The sequence below is a fragment of the Cavia porcellus genome, unplaced genomic scaffold (assembly GCF_034190915.1).
Source record: "Cavia porcellus strain 051 isolate PalLab524CR breed Dunkin Hartley unplaced genomic scaffold, mCavPor4.1 scaffold_9, whole genome shotgun sequence".
NCBI classification, from domain to species: Eukaryota; Metazoa; Chordata; class Mammalia; order Rodentia; family Caviidae; genus Cavia; species Cavia porcellus.
Window position 1 is genome coordinate 6,243,055 of NW_026947492.1, and position 16,695 is coordinate 6,259,749.

General features: G+C 44.2%; 1 protein-coding gene across 9 annotated transcripts in view; it reads right to left on the reverse strand.

Moving 5' to 3' along the window:
• The window catches only part of Usp28 (ubiquitin specific peptidase 28), a 62,394-nt gene extending 46,267 nt beyond the window's left edge, over positions 1–16,127 (reverse strand). For all 9 annotated transcript variants that reach the window (XM_063255786.1, XM_063255785.1, XM_063255790.1 and 6 more), the window contains exon 1: positions 15,970–16,127. In XM_063255786.1, coding sequence (XP_063111856.1) covers positions 15,970–16,026 — 57 coding nt within the window. In that variant the 5' untranslated portion in view covers positions 16,027–16,127. The remainder of the gene's footprint in view (positions 1–15,969) is intronic.
• Positions 16,128–16,695: the final 568 nt, after the last annotated feature.

The following is a 16,695-nucleotide window of genomic DNA, read 5'->3' on the forward strand; positions in this document are numbered from 1 at the left end:
AGGCCTGGGTGCTGCGGGGGTGTGCGCCTGGGATCCCAGTGTTCAGGTGGCTGAGGCAGGAGGATGCAGTCTGAGGGCAGCCTGGGCAGCTCAATGAGACCCATCTCAAAATTAAAAAAAAGGCTGGGAAGCTTGGCAAACCAAGGTCGTGAGTTTGATCCGCTGGATGCTAAATAAATAAATACAACAAAAAGCCAGCCCCCCCCCATCCCTTCCTTAAGCTCCCAATGAAGTAGTGAATGAGCCTGTGAATGAACCAGGCTTGCTGTCTTTGCTTCTCTTATACAATTCTTCAACTGCTGTAAGGATGAAACTCTCGTCTCCTTAAAATCAAGAACCATACAATATAATGCCTAATGTGGATTATCCACAGAGTATGCTGACAATGATGTTAACTAGCACTTACCTTTAGGATTATTTTTGAAAGCGTCCTTGCTATGTAGTTCGGGCTGGCCTCCGACTCACAGTAGCCTTCCTGTCTCTACTTCCAGAGTACCGGGAGAAAGATCGCGCCCACCACACCTAGTAACTAACGTTTATTGCACCTAGTTTATGTCAGAAAACTTACATGCGTGAATGATTCCTATAACAACTCAGAAGGTAGGAATTGTGCAGATTATTAGGAAATTAAGATTTACAGAATCTGCGGGATATGGTACACACCACCATAATATCAGCATTCAGGGAAGCCGAGGTTAGAAGATCCAAAGTTTCAGCCTAGCCTGAGCAAGTTAGCAACTTAGCAAGACTGTCTCAGAATGAAAAGTAAGGGCTAGGAATACAGCTGTGTGGCAAGGCCCAAAGTTCCCAGTACAGAAAGAAAGAAAAGAATTTACAGGACCTACTTATCATCAGAAGTTTTGTTTTGTTTTTTGAGACAAGGTCTTGCTATGTAGCTCAGCTGGTCCTAAATTCACTCTGTAGTCCAGGCTGGCCTTGAACTTGTGACCGTCCTCCTGCCTCAGCCTTCCAAGCACTAGGATTATAAGCATGCACTACCGTGCTCAGCCATCAGAAGTTTTAAATGAAAAACTAAATCAAGGAAAGCTGTTAAGAGCACAAAGCCATTTCATAAGGCTCACAGTATGCTACTGATATACTTGTAAAACTGCTATCGTATGACTCAGCTTATAAATATTTAGCTAAACCTAAATTCTCAGTAGTACCCTCGCCCCAAATCCTAACAAACGATGTACTAAATGTTAATTTTATAGCAACAGGGAAACTCAACTCATCAGGATCCTCCCAATCTTCCACAGAAAATGGATTTGAATATTATCATCACTCTAAGCTGCCCTCTCTCTATAAAGCACACACCCAAAAGGAGACAAGACACAGCCTGTGCTCTGGTCACCATGATGTCAAGTAACTGGCAAGAACCGACAGGTCTGCATTTCCTTGGCTAATTCACACCGTTTCCACAAAACAAAAAGCATTCTCTTTTCCTGCCCAGAGGCAGTGAACAGAGGTGCACAGCCACTCCCTGAGAAAGGAACCCTTTTTTATGGGGGGGGGGGGGACAGTCTTACTAGGTCGGTCAGGCTGGCCTTGAACTCAGCATGTAACCTAGGCTGGCCTCCCAGTGCCTGATCCCCTTGCCTCAGCCTCCAGAAGTACTTGTCACAGTCGTGACTCAGTGGCTTTAACGCAATCCAGTTCATTTAGCAGAATGAAATTTTCTTACAGCAAAGACAGTAAGTCACTTCACAATAAACATGATCATGGGGACAATAAAAAACAGACTGTTAAATTTTTTGTAACAAGCAGTGATTGGCCTAATTCTACTGCAACAAAATTTAAACTGTTTCTGATAAAAGAAGGTCCCAGACTGCTACTTGCTAATCTTTGCAACACCATTTAGCACTGTGCTGAGGCACCAGAAGTTTCCATGCCGCCAGACAGGGATGCTAGTCTCATCATCCGCACACGTCTATCCTAATCTTAGCTGTCTAGTCTTTCCAAAGAATGTTCCATATTTAAAACCAAGTAATCAAGTGCCTCTACTCCAAAGAAATACCAAGGTGTGCCTAATAAAAACACCCCACCAATTTTAAAATTTAGTACATAAGAAGGGGCAGGGAGAGGGGACCGGGACCTATGTAAGAGTCTGAACAAATATTCAGCATCAGCTCCAGAAACCACCTTGAGGACAGTTTCTTAACAAGGCACTCTGAGACTGCTAACTTCTCCAACCTCCCAAAAGAAAGAACGAGCTGCAAAATTTTGCCCAGAGTATTTTTTCAGCTTTTCTCCCAGCCATAGATTCATGTTGCTCCATTTATTCATGGAAAAGAAACCTAACATAGTCATAACAATGTGGCTAGTTAAAAAAAGTAGCTACTTTTTGGATATACATAAGGATTCCCTCACACGACTACTTGATGATTTGTATGAAAGATGTGGAAGTCAGCACTGATAAAAATATTTTAGAATTCAGCTGCTCTTACACGGTGTAAGGGTGCGTAAGCTGGGACTTAAAGCAAAAAATATGAACTGGTCACTATTTACTTTAAAACTTTTTATGGGTTCCTGTTTGCAGTACATCCTGCAATGATTACATCCTGCTTGGCGCAGTGGCACACACCTGTGATGCCAGCACTCAGAGGAAAGGGGACTTCAAGGCCAGCCTGACTACAGTGAGATGTGGTCTCCAAACACCGAGAAAAAGGAAACGATTAGGCTCTCGGGGAGCCGGCACGGGCACACAGGGCACCCGCGTTTCTTCTTCAACCCCTTCCCCTCTGCCTCCTGCCTCCATCTCTCCATCCCCTTCCCATCTGAGGACGATCTGTCTCCCTGTTTCTTATCCTTTATTTATATACTGGCTTTCTTATAGAAGAGAAATCTTGTGATATTTAGGCTCTGCGTCTGATTTATTTTTTTAAAAATCCTTTTACCTCTTTTTTCACACCCACTATGAAATTCCAACACTACAAAAGGATTTATCAGCTGAAATGAAAATCGCCCTCTTCTTTCCTCCCCAGTTTTATTCCCCAGAGATCCCACTATTAAGTTTTGGATGTATCTTTCCAGAAGTTTTCTATGCTCACAAGTAGGTTGTATACTACTACATGTAACGCCCTAGACTTGGCTTCTTTCTTGCTTTAGAATGAATTTAAGACTATTTTTTTAATTCGTTTAAACATACTCAGTCAACTATAAGAAATGAGGTTACGGAATGCATCTCCAAAAATTAAGGAAAATGTACCATTTTTAGCAATACACTGCTAGAGCTCACTAAGCAACAGGGAACATGAGGAAAAGAGGAGAAATCAAATTTACATGCTTATACTTTTAGAAATCAAACATATTTTTGGTCTCACTCTGTGGCTTCTATTTTTGATAAATAACACACACCACAGAGGTGATACAGCACTGCATGACGGAAGGTTCTAACGGTCAAGGGATTTCAGATTACTCTGATAAACAATGAACAATCACGATAGGTTCCTCAGCAGGGAAGATAGAAAGGGGTGAGTGTGCTTAAGGGGACTAAGTATGAACAATGGTTCAAGGTGGGGTGCTACCAGAGAAACAAGGATACTGGACAGACCAGTTGTGATTAGAGCAGCAGACACTAGGAGGGAAAATGAAAAATTTAGAACATATTCTGAACAGCTCAAGAATGAAGAAATAAAGTTTAGGAGGCTGGGGATTTAGCTCAGCAGCATAAGTGCCTGCCTTGCAAGCAGGCGGTTGTGATCAGTTCAGTCTCCCAGTACCGATTAAAAAAAAAAGAGAGAGAGAGAAAGAAAGAAAGAAAGTTTAGTCAAATACTTACGAATGAATGCCTCAGAGAATTCAACTGCCAATGACACAAAGGCAAACAATATGATACACCACACTAATAAAACGAAAGGGGAAAAACACAATCACCTTGATCAATGCAGAAAAATATTTGAGGCCACCCAACAATCATTCATGATTTGGAAATCAAACTCATAACTTCACATTTGCCAGGCAGGCACTGTGATACTGAGCTACATCCCCAGCCCCATTAATGATCTTAACAACAACAACAACAAAAAAAAAATCAGAAAACTAGAAACAGAAAGTCTAACACAATACAAGAGTTTAAAAAAAAACCTCAGTGGGGGCTGGGGATTTAGCTCAGCGGCATAAGCACCTGCCTTGCAAGTGTGTGGTCGTGAGTTCAATCCCTGGTACCAATAAAAAAAGAAAAAGACAAAAACAAAAAACTCTCAGTGAGCTGGACCTGGTGGTAAACGCCAGTAATCTCAAATCTCAAAGGAAAATTCAGTGACCTAGTGAAACTCTGTCTCTGAATAAAAGGATGCAGACTCAGCTCAGTGTGAAGCCCCTGGGTTCCAATGCTAGTACAGAAGACAAATCAACAACAAAAAATACAAAAGCTTCACAGATAACATCATATTCAATTGTCAAAGGCTAAAAGCTTTGCCCCTAAAATCAGAAACATGACAAAGATCTACTGAAAACACTCTCTTCAACATTTTAACAGAAGTTCTAGCCAGAGCAATTATGCAAGAAATAGAAATAAGCCAAACAAATTGGAAGGAAAAAGTAAAGACTGTACATTGATGACATGATCTTACATATAGAAAGATCTCAATGATTCCACAAAAAAGTTACAAGGCCTAATAAATAAATACAGCAAAATGGAAGGGTATAAAATCAATATGGAAAAACCAACTGTTTCTATATGGCAACAATAAACAACCCAAACAGAAATTAAGACAAAAATTTCAACTACAATAGCATCCAAAAGAATAAAATTTAACCAACAAATTGAACTATTTGGTTAAAACTATAAACCATTCTTTAAAGAGGGTAAAGACTTAAATAACCAAGAGACATCCATGCTCACGGATTGAAAGACTGTATTAGTGAGGACCCACCAAAGAATCAGAACCAGTTAAGAGATACACATGTATGCAGGCAGAGTCCTGACCACAAAAGCTGAGGAGCCCCCACAATCTACGGTTAGCAAGCTGGAGACCCAGGAGACCAGTGGGGTCGTTTTCTAATCCAAATTTGAAGACCCCAAACCACGAAAATTGTTGGTGCAAGTTTTAATCCAAGTCTAGGGGCTGGGGATTTAGCTCAGCTGCATAAGCGCCTGCCTTGCAAGTAGGCAGTCGTGAGTTTGATCTCTGGTACCGATAAAAACGAAAAAGACAAAAAAAAAAAAAAAAGAAGTTTTAGTCCAAGTCTAAAGGCTTGAGAACCAGCAAAGCAAATGCCACTCTGAGTTCGGTCCAGGCCCGAGGAGAAGAACTGTGCAAAAGTTCTGTGCAAGGACAGGAGACCGAGGTCCCAGGTCAGTCAGGCAGCTGAAGGCTCCTGTTAGCTGTTGGTTCTAATGGAGTCCTGAACCGACTGCCTCCCATTAGGTAGAGCAATCTGCTTTGCTCAGTGCACAGATTTACTGTTAATCTCATCCAAGACATCTCCACGGACTCACGCTAAGAACATGTGACCAAATATCTAGACACCCCGTGGCCAAATCAAATTAGCACGTAATACTGACCACTGCAAAAACTTAGAATTAAGACAGCACCATAACCAAAGCAATTGTTTTGATGCAACCCCTATCAAAATTTAACTGCCTTTTCTACAGAAATGGAAGGTTTTTCCTCAAATTCACGTAGCATTTCAAGAAATCCTGAAGAACCAAAAAAGCATTAAAGAGAATGACAAAGTCAGAGGACTCACACTTCCCAGTTTCCAAATCTACAACACAGTGATCATAATAACATAACACAGCATAAGGACAGCATATCGACCAGTGGGATGCACTGAGAACTTAGAAATAAACACCCATCTACAGTCAGCTGAGTTTAGACAAGAACACCGCTATTTGATACGGAAAACATAGACCTTTCAACAAACTGCCAGGGCAGCTGGAGATCTACATAAGCGAAAGGGTACTGACCTATCTCACACAATATGTAAAACTTAACTCAGGCTAGGGATGTAACTTAGAAGTATAGCACTTACCAGCAGGCACACGCCCCTGGGCTTGATTCCCAGCAGTTGGAAAAAAAAGGCCAGCTAAATCATATTCCAAAATTAAACAATTCTCTGCATCCAAAGACAGTATCGAGAAATGCCAACCTGTAAGCTGTAATAAATATTTTTTAAATCACGTCCCTGAGAAGTGTTAGCATCTAGATTATGTAAAGGGTTCTTACAGACAGGCATGGTGACACATTCCTGTAACTCCAGCATTCTCTGGAGGCTGAGGCAGGAGGAAGGCAATTTTGACCTCAGCCTGGACAACTTTATGAGACATGTTTCAAAAAGGACTCGCACGCAGTTCAGTACAAAGACCATGGCTTCAATCCCAGCAGGGAGGGTAGGGGATTTTTACAGCTCAACAATCACAAAACCCGATTCAAAAATGAGAAAACAAAGTGAATAAACATTTCATCAAAGATATGGAAACTGCTCATTAATTTATGAAAAGCCTCTTTGCTGGGCACATCTTTAATCCCAGCACCCAAAAGGCAGAGGCAGGAAGATTGCCCCAAGTGCCAGGCCAGCCTGGGCTACACAGTGGGTTCAAGGTTGGCCTGGGCTACACAGGGAGACACTGTCTCAAAGAACAAGGTGACACACAACGCAACACAGCACTACACAAAGCCTAAAGAGACACTTAGAACTGTCCAAAGAGAAAGGCAAATCAAGACTACATCTAGATGCCCCGTCACCCTCTAGGGGATGGCTACTGTCAAAACAGAAACAAAAGATGAGCAAATGCTTGATAAGGACGTGTATCTGCACTGCACTGGTGAGAATGTAAGATGGGGCAGCTGCGGCGGAAACAACTCAGCAGCTCCTCAAAAAGCTAAGCATAGAATTATCACCTCTCAGCAATTCCACTTTAGCCAAAAGGTGGAAATAACTCAAGCGCCTACACCAAAGGAAGAACGAACAAAACTGTGATATAGTCACTCCTCCCTGAAGACCACTGGTTTCAACACCCCCGTAGACACCAAAATCTGATGATGCTCAAGCGTCTTTTGTCAAATGGGGCAGCATTTACATATAACCTATGTACCCTGCTGTATACCACAAATCACTGCCAGATTTACAATACCTAATACAATGTATATATGGTGTGAATAGACAAGAGTCTATTGAGAAATGACAAGATAAAAAGTCTAACATTCAGTATAGGTGCAATATATAAATATACATATATATATGTATATGTGTGTGTATGTGTGTATATATATACATATTTATTTCCTCTCCCAATAGATACGGAAACCCATGCACATGAAGGGCTAAGAGGGTGTACACTATATGGGGGAATACTGTTATCAAAATAAAGTAGTAGGGGCTGGGGATTTAGCTCAGCAGCATAAGCGCCTGCCTTGCAAGCAGGCAGTCGTGAGTTCCATCCCTGGTACCGATAAAAATGAAAAAGACGAAGAAAAAAATAAATAAAGTAGTAAAACTGCTCTGAACTGAATAAACCTCAGAGATAATACACAAAACGAAAGCCACTGTATATAAAATGTTGTGATTCCATCGATTCATTCAAAATAGGTAAATTTAGAGGCTGAAAGCAGACTGCAGAGGGTGAGGGGAGGGGAGGACAGTGATTTATTCATATAGTTTTTTGTTGCTATGTTTTGTGACTTAATGGCTGTGATCCTCTTTTTATGACAAGATATTTTAGAACTAGACAGAGATGGTGACTGCACAGTATTGTGACTATATTAATCACCACTGAATTTGTAGAGTTTAAAGTTAACCTACTGATATTCTCGGTAAAAAATACCCGTTATAGTTTCGGTTTTTCCTTCCTGATCGTACTAAATTTTGCTTCACAGAATTGCCGCGAGGATCTGATGAGAACAGAAGCCCAAGCAATTGACACTTAGGGAGCAGTCATGAAGTTTGGTTCTGGAAAGGCTTACACTGCAGTGAGGGAAACACGGCGTTCAAGACAGAGTACCTTCAGGTTACACTTCTGCGTGCCAGCCTCACTGTCATCTGCAACATGGAGGGAATGACTTGGGTTAAAATGTCATATGAAGCCACGTGTGGTGGCACACACCTGTAGTCCGAGGGCTCAAGAGGCTGAGGCAGGATGATAGCTGTGAGTTCCAGGCCGGCCTGGGCTACACAGCAGGACCCGGTCTCAAAACAACAACAAATTGTATGAATAAATAAATTTTAAACATCTCAAGAGACCTTTGTAAGCTGGACTAATATGAGCCTCAGTTTCTTCATCTGTAATGGGATAACTCATATCCTTCAGGGTGCTATCTACGGTGAGGTTAAGTGTCCCCAAAGACCCATGAGTTAAGGCTCGGGCCTCAACCTGCTGCACTACAAGGAGGTAGTGGCATTTTCAAGAGGTAGGGCCTGGAGCAAGCCTTCCAGTCACATGGGGATGTGCTCCTGAAGGGGACCTGGGACCCTGCACCTGAAAATCCAAGTGAGCAGACAAGAAGCCAGCTACAGCAGTGCACAGCACCCAAAGGACGCCGCTAACAGGCGGGACCCAGGTTCGGCCAGACCGCCACCAGGGCTAAATCAACTCCCTAAATCCACTACCACACTTCTGCAAGACGACAGCAATGATGCATCAGCTGTTCACGCATATAATTTTGTTTGTTTTTGAGAAGCCTTGCACTACGTAGCCCAGGTTGGCTTTCAATCTATAGCAGTCTTCCTGCTCAGCCTTCCGAAAGCTGGGACTACACGAATGTGCCACCATTCCTAACTGTATTTACTTTAAAGTTTAAAAAAGATGTCACTAATTCAAACTCGAGGCCTACTATGGTTCTTCTGTCTGTGAAAAGATGACGACAAATAATTTTAAGACACACTTTGGTGATTTTCAGCCAGGTATGGTGGCATATGTCTCTAATCCCAGCACTCAGGAGGCTAAACTTACTGCTAGTTCAAAGCTGGCCTGGGGTACATACACAGTGAGTTCGAGGCCAGCCTGAACCACACACATATATATATATATACACTCTGGTAATTTTTAGGAAAAAGCAGAAAAAAGGAAAATGATAAAATCAAATTCAAAGCAAGCATCAATAAAAAATGTTACAAGGGATTATAAAAACATAAATAATTTAAAAATAAGTTAAAAAATGAGATTTTGAAGTGGTTATGTGAATAACCAAGCAAAAATGATTAAAAGAATTACTAGTGAAAGGCCACTGACTTGACCGACATGGTCAAGATACACATGTGTCTTTCATTAACAAATTCATTCTTTCTTTCTTTCTTTTTGCGGGTACTGGGAATGAAACTTAGGACCTCATGCTTTTCCTCCTCACACTGGTCCCCTCTAAAAAATGTGTTTCATTAACAAAATCTTGTGGTGTGTGTGGGTATTGGGAATCTAATTCAGGACCTCAGCCCATACTGCTGAGCTGTAACCCCGGCCCAAGAAATTCTTATTAAAATCTCATTTTGGATTTGAGATGAATACATGAAGAAATACAAATAGGAAATAAAGAGGTGAAAAAATGCCCAACATCACTGGTTATTCCAGAGATGCAAATTAAACCACACTGAGATTCCATCTCATCCTGGAAAGAACGGCTATTATCTTGAAATCAACCAACACCAAATGCTGGAGGGGCTGTGGGGAAAAAGAAATTCCTCAAAAAACTAGCCCTAGAGATTCCATTTGACCCAGCTGCTCCTCTCCTGGGTACTTTCCCAACTGAATTAAAAATACACTACAGAGATATATGCACACCTATGTTTACAATGGCACAGTTTGTAATAGCTAAATCTTGGAAACCACCCAAATATCCATTAACCGGTGAGGGCATAAAAGATGTTTTTTGTTTTTTGTTTTTTTACAATGGAGAACCACTCTGTCATAAGGAGGGATACACACAAGACATTTCTAGGAAAATGGATGCATCTTGAGTCTCTGCTCTTAAGTGAAATAAACTGGACACACATGTGAAGAGGGAATCGCTTTTCTGGTGTGAGGAACCAAAAGTGTAAGTAGGATCAAATGCATAGCAGGTATTGTGAAGCAGGACAAAATGTTCAAATGGGGAGCACAAGGGAGGGCGGAGAGGGAGAGGAAACAAGGGGAACGGAAGAAAAGGAATAAAGAAGAAAAACAAGGAACAAATGGGGAGGGAGGGGAGGAAGGTTTTGAAAGAGGGCAGGAGAACAGCGTTTTAGTTAAACCATGTACAGATACAAATTCTCTATGATGAATGTGATCAATAGGTGTATCTTACACGCACCAATAAAATGTCATTTAAAAATATAAATAAAAGCCAGGTGTGGGGGTGTACTCCTGTAATCCCAGCACTCTGGAGGCTGAGGCAGAAGACCACTACAAGTTCGAGACCAGCCTGGGCTACAAAGTGAGCCCAAGGCCAGCCTAAACTGCATGGTGAGACACCTTGTCAACAATAACAACAAAAAGTAGTCATAACAATTAAGTAAAATCTCATGTTGGGACCCTTGCAAATGCTGATCACAAAAAACCACGGACTTGCCCAGCATGGTGGTGCACACCTGTAATCCCAGGCAGGGTCACCATGAGTTGAAGGCTACATGGTAAGTTTAAAGCCAGCCTGAGCTAGACATCGAGACCCTCTCTCAAAACAAAACAGAACAAATAAAATCCAGTATCTACCCTACATCCAACCCTTCACTGCCTGGTCAGCCTCCCTCTGGCCTCCGGGCCATCACCCCCTTTCTTGCTGAGCCTTCTTGTGGAAATTGTGGTCTCCACACCCTTCTCTACACGAACCTTTGCAGAAACTGTTGGCATCTCGATCTCTGCTGAAATCTAGGAACCACTGTGCCTCACCACCTACAGCTAGAAGTTAATCCTACTCAGACCGATACTTTCCAAATTTTCTATATAAGCTTGAATTATACTGTCACTGAAAACATTTCAGAAGAAGAAATGGGGGCGGAGAGGGGCGCAGAATTTTGTTCCAAAGGTGAAATACTGGGAAAGTAAGTGATCAAGGCAACAGCTGGACCATTCTGTTGTCATCGATACTTTGGATTGGGCACAAACATGGGCAAACCTTCAAGCCATAAACTTCTCAAATTTAATGACTCATTTAGGGATCTGCCTTCAGCAGCGTGTGCCTGTTTCCTTGGTACTGATATTTCCACATCAGTGGTTCAAACTCTCAACACAGAACGGAGCAGCAGTGTACACCATTAGCTAGAAGAGGGCGTGCTGGCTCTCACACATGCAACTCCACCAGTCGAAATCTTAGGTGATGCCCCTGGTTCATTTGAGTACCAAGAATGCCACACAGTGAAGGTTTCTGGAGAGGAGCTGAGGATTAAAGAAGGCGACCTACCAAGCGTGCAGCAGCAGCAGCACCTAGATCAAGGATTCTCCAATCAACGTATTTACACGAAGCCACAAACTCTCGGCTGGAGATGGGGTGGGGCCCTAGTACACCGTAGTTTAGCAGTATCCCTGCTACTTACCCACTAGATGCCAGGAGCACAAACTAAACCACCTCCGAAAATTTTACAAAGTCCTAAATGTTGTCAAATGTCACCTGGAGGGCCTGGGATTTAGCTCAGGGGCATAAGCGCCTGCCTGGCAAATGCAAGGTTGTGAGTTGATCCCTGGTACCCAAAAACAAACAAACCAAAAAAATGTTGCCTAGAGTGCAAAATTTCTCATTCTAGCTGGGTGGTGTTTGCCTGTAATCCCAGCACTCAAGAGTCTAAGGCAGGAGATCAACACAAATTCATGGCCAGCCTTAGCTGTGAGTTCAAAGCTAGCCTGAACTACACAGCAGAAACCCTGTCTCAAAAAAACACTAACAAAAAAGCTGGGCGCAGTGGCATATTCCTGTAGTTCCAGCAGTCAGGAGGCCGAGGCAGGAGAATCTTTACAAGTTTGAGACCAGCCTGGGCTACCAAGTGAGCTCAAGGCCAGCCTGAACTGCACAGTGAAACACCTTGTCTCAAAAAGACACACACTCACAGACACACACACACACACAACACAACAACAACAACAACAACAACATCTCTCACCTGTAAAAACCACTGATCCAGGTTTATCTCTAAAATACAAAGGGATACAAGGAAGTGTTATTTTTCCAATGATATAAAAGATGTTGGGAGAGTGGACTGGACAGAAGACAAAACAGGATCCTCTCCACAGACATCAGGGAGCTCAGTCAAGGAGAAAAGGTTACGCACTGATCGGGCTTAGAAGCTTAAAACATCAGAAGATTCCAAAGAAGACATTAAAAGAGTAACAGAAAGGTCCTGAGAGCCAGGCCTGGTGCCCCATGCTGTAACCACAGCACCGGGAGGAAGGTTGAGGCAGGAAGATTGAGGCGAGTTCAAGACCAGCCTGGGTTACAAGGCGAGCTGAAGACCAGCCTGAACTGCACAGCAAGACCCTGTTTCACAAGAAAAGAAAAAAAAAAAGTTTCTGGCCCAGAACAATGGCTCTACCAACTAAGACACCGATGGCAACCCTTTTAGAGCTTTGGACAATACAAACAGCCTACTCCAGCTCCGGGGCTATTCTAGGTTCACCACCACTGAACTAAGAAACGTCTTGGGCTCTTGGATGCAGAATTGATTAGGTTTGATCTTAGCTGTACCATTTCCTACCTGGGTGATCCTGGACAAATTATTTAACAAACACAAGCTTTTTTTAATAGGCTTAAGATCGTTCTGTTAAATTCTGAGGACAGGGCCTGGCAGACAACACAGGCTCAATTAAAGTCAGCTGGTACTTAGTATCAACATTCCCCTATACACGACTTGCTTTACTTTGCTACTAGCTTAAATTTCTTTGATGAAGTAGAGCACAGGGCAACAGGTGGCCTGGTAAGACACTGTTAGTATGTCTCAAAAATACTCACTTGAGCCAGGCACAGTGGTGCACACCTGCAATCCCTCTACTCCCAGGGGCTGAGACAGGGGTATCACAGCAAGTTCAAGGCCAGTATGGGCTACCAAGAGACTTCAAGGCCAGCCTGAACTGCGTAATAGACCCTATCTCCAAAAAACAATAAATAAATAAATACTACATACCATCCTAAAGTGGTGAACCAGTAACTGCCACTGAGGGGATAACTTACTAAAATGCTCCAAAAATCCTCGACTTACTGATGCTCCAAAAATTACAAGGTAAATGAGCCTAATAAATTAAGAGAAAAGAAAAGGGCATTAAAATTGCACTGAAATTGGTTGGTTTTCACAGCTCACATAAGCAATGCACGATGTGTTCATCACAATGAATATAATTATGTACTGTAAACTGTAAAAAATTATCTGAGGGAAAGATAAAAGATGTGTATCTATTTAAAAACAACAACAAAAGTCAGGCATAGTGGCACATGCCCACAATCCCAGCACTCAGACGTGGAAGGAGGAGGACCAGGAGGCCTGATCCTGCTGTCTAAACCACTATACAGACCCTATTTCTTTCTTTTTTTGAACTCTCGACTTTAAGCTTGCCAGGCAGATGCTTATGCCACTAAGCTAAATCCTCAGCCCTATAGATCCTATTTAAAAAGGAATATATGACGTGAACCTTTAATACTGCTGATAAAAATAACAGTCTTATAAAAATCCAGCCAGCTGTGGTGGTGCACACCTGTAATCCCAGCACTTGGGAGGCAGAGGCAGGAAGATCACTGTGAATTTGAGTCTAGCCTGGGCTACAAAGTCAGCTCAAGGCCGGCCTGAACTATATAGCAAGACCTTGTCTCAAAAAGACAAAAGCAAAACAAAACAAACAAAATGACTTCAAGTTATTTATCTTTCAGTTAACATGAAACTTTCCTACTGGTTTTCATCTAAGCCAAGAATTGATTAAAATACAGGCACCTGGCAGTAAGTGAGCATTAGAAGTAATCAGTCTACAGTCTGGAGGGTTTAGTGGTACCCACACCATGTCCATTCTTGGACTCCTGTACACACTGCAAGCGTATTTCAAGAGTACCACATTTTCCTCTCACTGAAATTCTTGGGAGACTATAAAAGATTCTGTCTGTCTTGGGTACAACTGACCAACAAGGGAAGGGTAGTGTTATAGGTTTTAAATAGCTTTTCAGGGGGCTGGGGATTTAGCTCAGCGGCATAAGTACCTGCCTTGCAAGCAGGTAGTCATGAATTCGATCCCCGGTACCGATAAAAAGTAAAAAGACAAACAAACAAAAAAAAAGACTCAATAAATAGCTTTTCAGTATCAGAGGTGAGCTCCCCTCAACTAGAATAAGTATACATCCTTTAAAGGAAAGACAGAATGCTGCAAGAATTCAAAACAAAGAGTTCATTCTAGCATACGAGAAAAGGAAGTTATTAAAATCTTCCAAGACATTGAATTCCTTCAATCTAACCTGCTAGCTTCAAACATTTTGCATTAGCAAAAACAAAAAGGGCAAATATTATCAAGCATTCCAAGTTTATCATCTGTCAGTGTAGGGCAAATCACTAGGAAGAACAGAAATGTCATCACTCTGCAGGTCGCCAGGAATCAGAGTACTGCAGCCAGCCACAGCCTCTAGAGCCGCAAGCCTTCCTAAAATAGCTATGACTTAAATACAAATGCTCATCAAACACCTCACATACAAATTCTCACACAGAGTGCTGAAACTGGGTCACTACTCAAACTGAGGCAGAGGTAAATGAAAATGCAGCTGATTAACAGGCACCAAATTTTAAAAGACAACCCCCCCTACAAATTTAAGGATGACTTGCTCACCCTTAAAACAGTCTCTTCTCTAAAGCAATGTGACTATCTCAAAACTAAAATGTCCCCACCGGTTTTTAAGTCACTGTCCTAAAAGCAAATAGAACTGATCTCTGAAACCAAACAAGACAAAAATCCTGATTCGAATTCCAAAAGACACTGGTGAACACATAACAATAACATCTCTATTAGAAATCAGCACAGGAAACTATTCTTTTCCTTATTTTTATTCTACCTGTCCGTATTATATGCTTTTGAGATTGTGAGTGCATCCAAAGAAAACACATTTACCCGTTTTTCATTTGGAGTATCTAAGTTTCTCAGATCCAAACTCGTATCTGAGCATTTTTGACACAGATTTCCCATTCTGTTTTGTAAGACTGCAGTACTCAAAGGGTGTAGAGTCATTATAACATTCCAAAGTAACACTAGAAGACATTCTCAAATTGCCCACTTCCCAAAACTCCCCACCTCGGACCACCAGTCTTTCAGTTTGCTCCAAACTAGTGTTCTCGGGCTGGGGATTTAGCTCATCGGCATAAGCACCTGCCTTGCAAGCAGGCGGTCGTGAGTTCGATCCCTAGTACCGATAAAAAGTTAAAAAAAAAAAACTAGTGTTCTCTTGCTTTCACCCAGGAATCCTTGCATCGGTTTCAGTCCTCTTAGGTATCAGGAACAGCGCAGCACAATGAGCAAATCTTTCATTCACTGCGCGGTTGGTTCCTCCCCCCCGCCTCAAAACCTAACGATAAATACAATAATCGGCGAGGCTGGTCTAGTTTAAAAGAACTGAAGGTGGGGGGGAGCCCAGGCGGAAGAAAGGAGGCGGTAACTAGGGGACCTAGGCTTTTCACACTTTGTTGATAAATCTTGGCTTTACGTGAGATAACTTCCGTTTGCTTTAGACTTTTTAAAACAACAGTGCCATAAATCTGATTTAAGAGTCAAACAATAAACGCGGCCGCTTTCGGAAGTTCCCCTCCAGGCCGGGCCGAGGAGCACCTTTCCGAGTGACCCCGATGCCCCTGCCCCACGTGCACCCTTTATCCGCGGCTCTCCAGAAAACCCAGCCCTCCAGCCGCAGCTCGCCACCGCCCGGGTGGCAGAGCCCTCGGTCTGTGCGGCGGGGCACGCAGCCCGCAGCTCCCCGGAGCAGCCGCACCCGCCGAGCCCCGCGCCAGCCCGGGCCCCAGCCTGCAGGCCCCGCCCGGCCTCCCGCGCCCCGCGCCCCGCCGCCCCCTCCGCGCCCGAGCCCGGCAGCTCCCCTCGCAACGCGGGCCCACCGAGCCGTGGCCGTCAGCCGCTCCGGCCGCGTCGTCCTGCTGCAGCTCCGCAGTCATGGCTGAGGCTGCGCTCCGCGGACCGCCGGGCTCCCACCGCCGCCGCCGCCGCTGCCGCCGCCGCCACCACCCCAGCAGCCGGGAAGGCCCCGCCTGCACCCCGCGGAATCCCGGCCCCGCCCCCGCCGCCGCGCGCGCCGGAGACCCGCCCGCGGCCCCGCCCCCGTCGGGAGCGCGCACGCAAAGGCGCGCGTCCGCGGCCGAGCCTCTCTGCGTGCTCCCGCGCACGCCGGGCCCTGCCCCGGCGCAGGTCACGTGACCCGGCGCGGCCCGCCCCTATGACTTCACCCAGCCGGCGGGCCGCCCCGCGGTGGCGGGCGGAGGTGGCGCGCGCTTTCGGTGCTCCTCAAGTGGGTCGGGATCCCGGGTCCCCGGGGTCGCAATCCTGCGCTTCCGTCCATGGCCAGCGAAGACCTCCAGGACAGACTTCCGGCCCCGCTTCCTCACGCCCGAGTTGAAGCTGTTCCCCTCTGTGAGCAGCTGCCCGGGAACGGGTGACAGCGGCGTTCTTTCCACCCCGGTGGCGCCCGAGGTTTATTTTGTTTCTGGTACAAGGGACTGAGTGCAGGGCCCTCGTAGATATTTGTGACACGACGTCGCTCAGTGCTGCATTGGCCAGGCTGGGGGCTGGAGCTTGCGATCCTCCTGCCCCTGCCTCCCGAGGTGCTG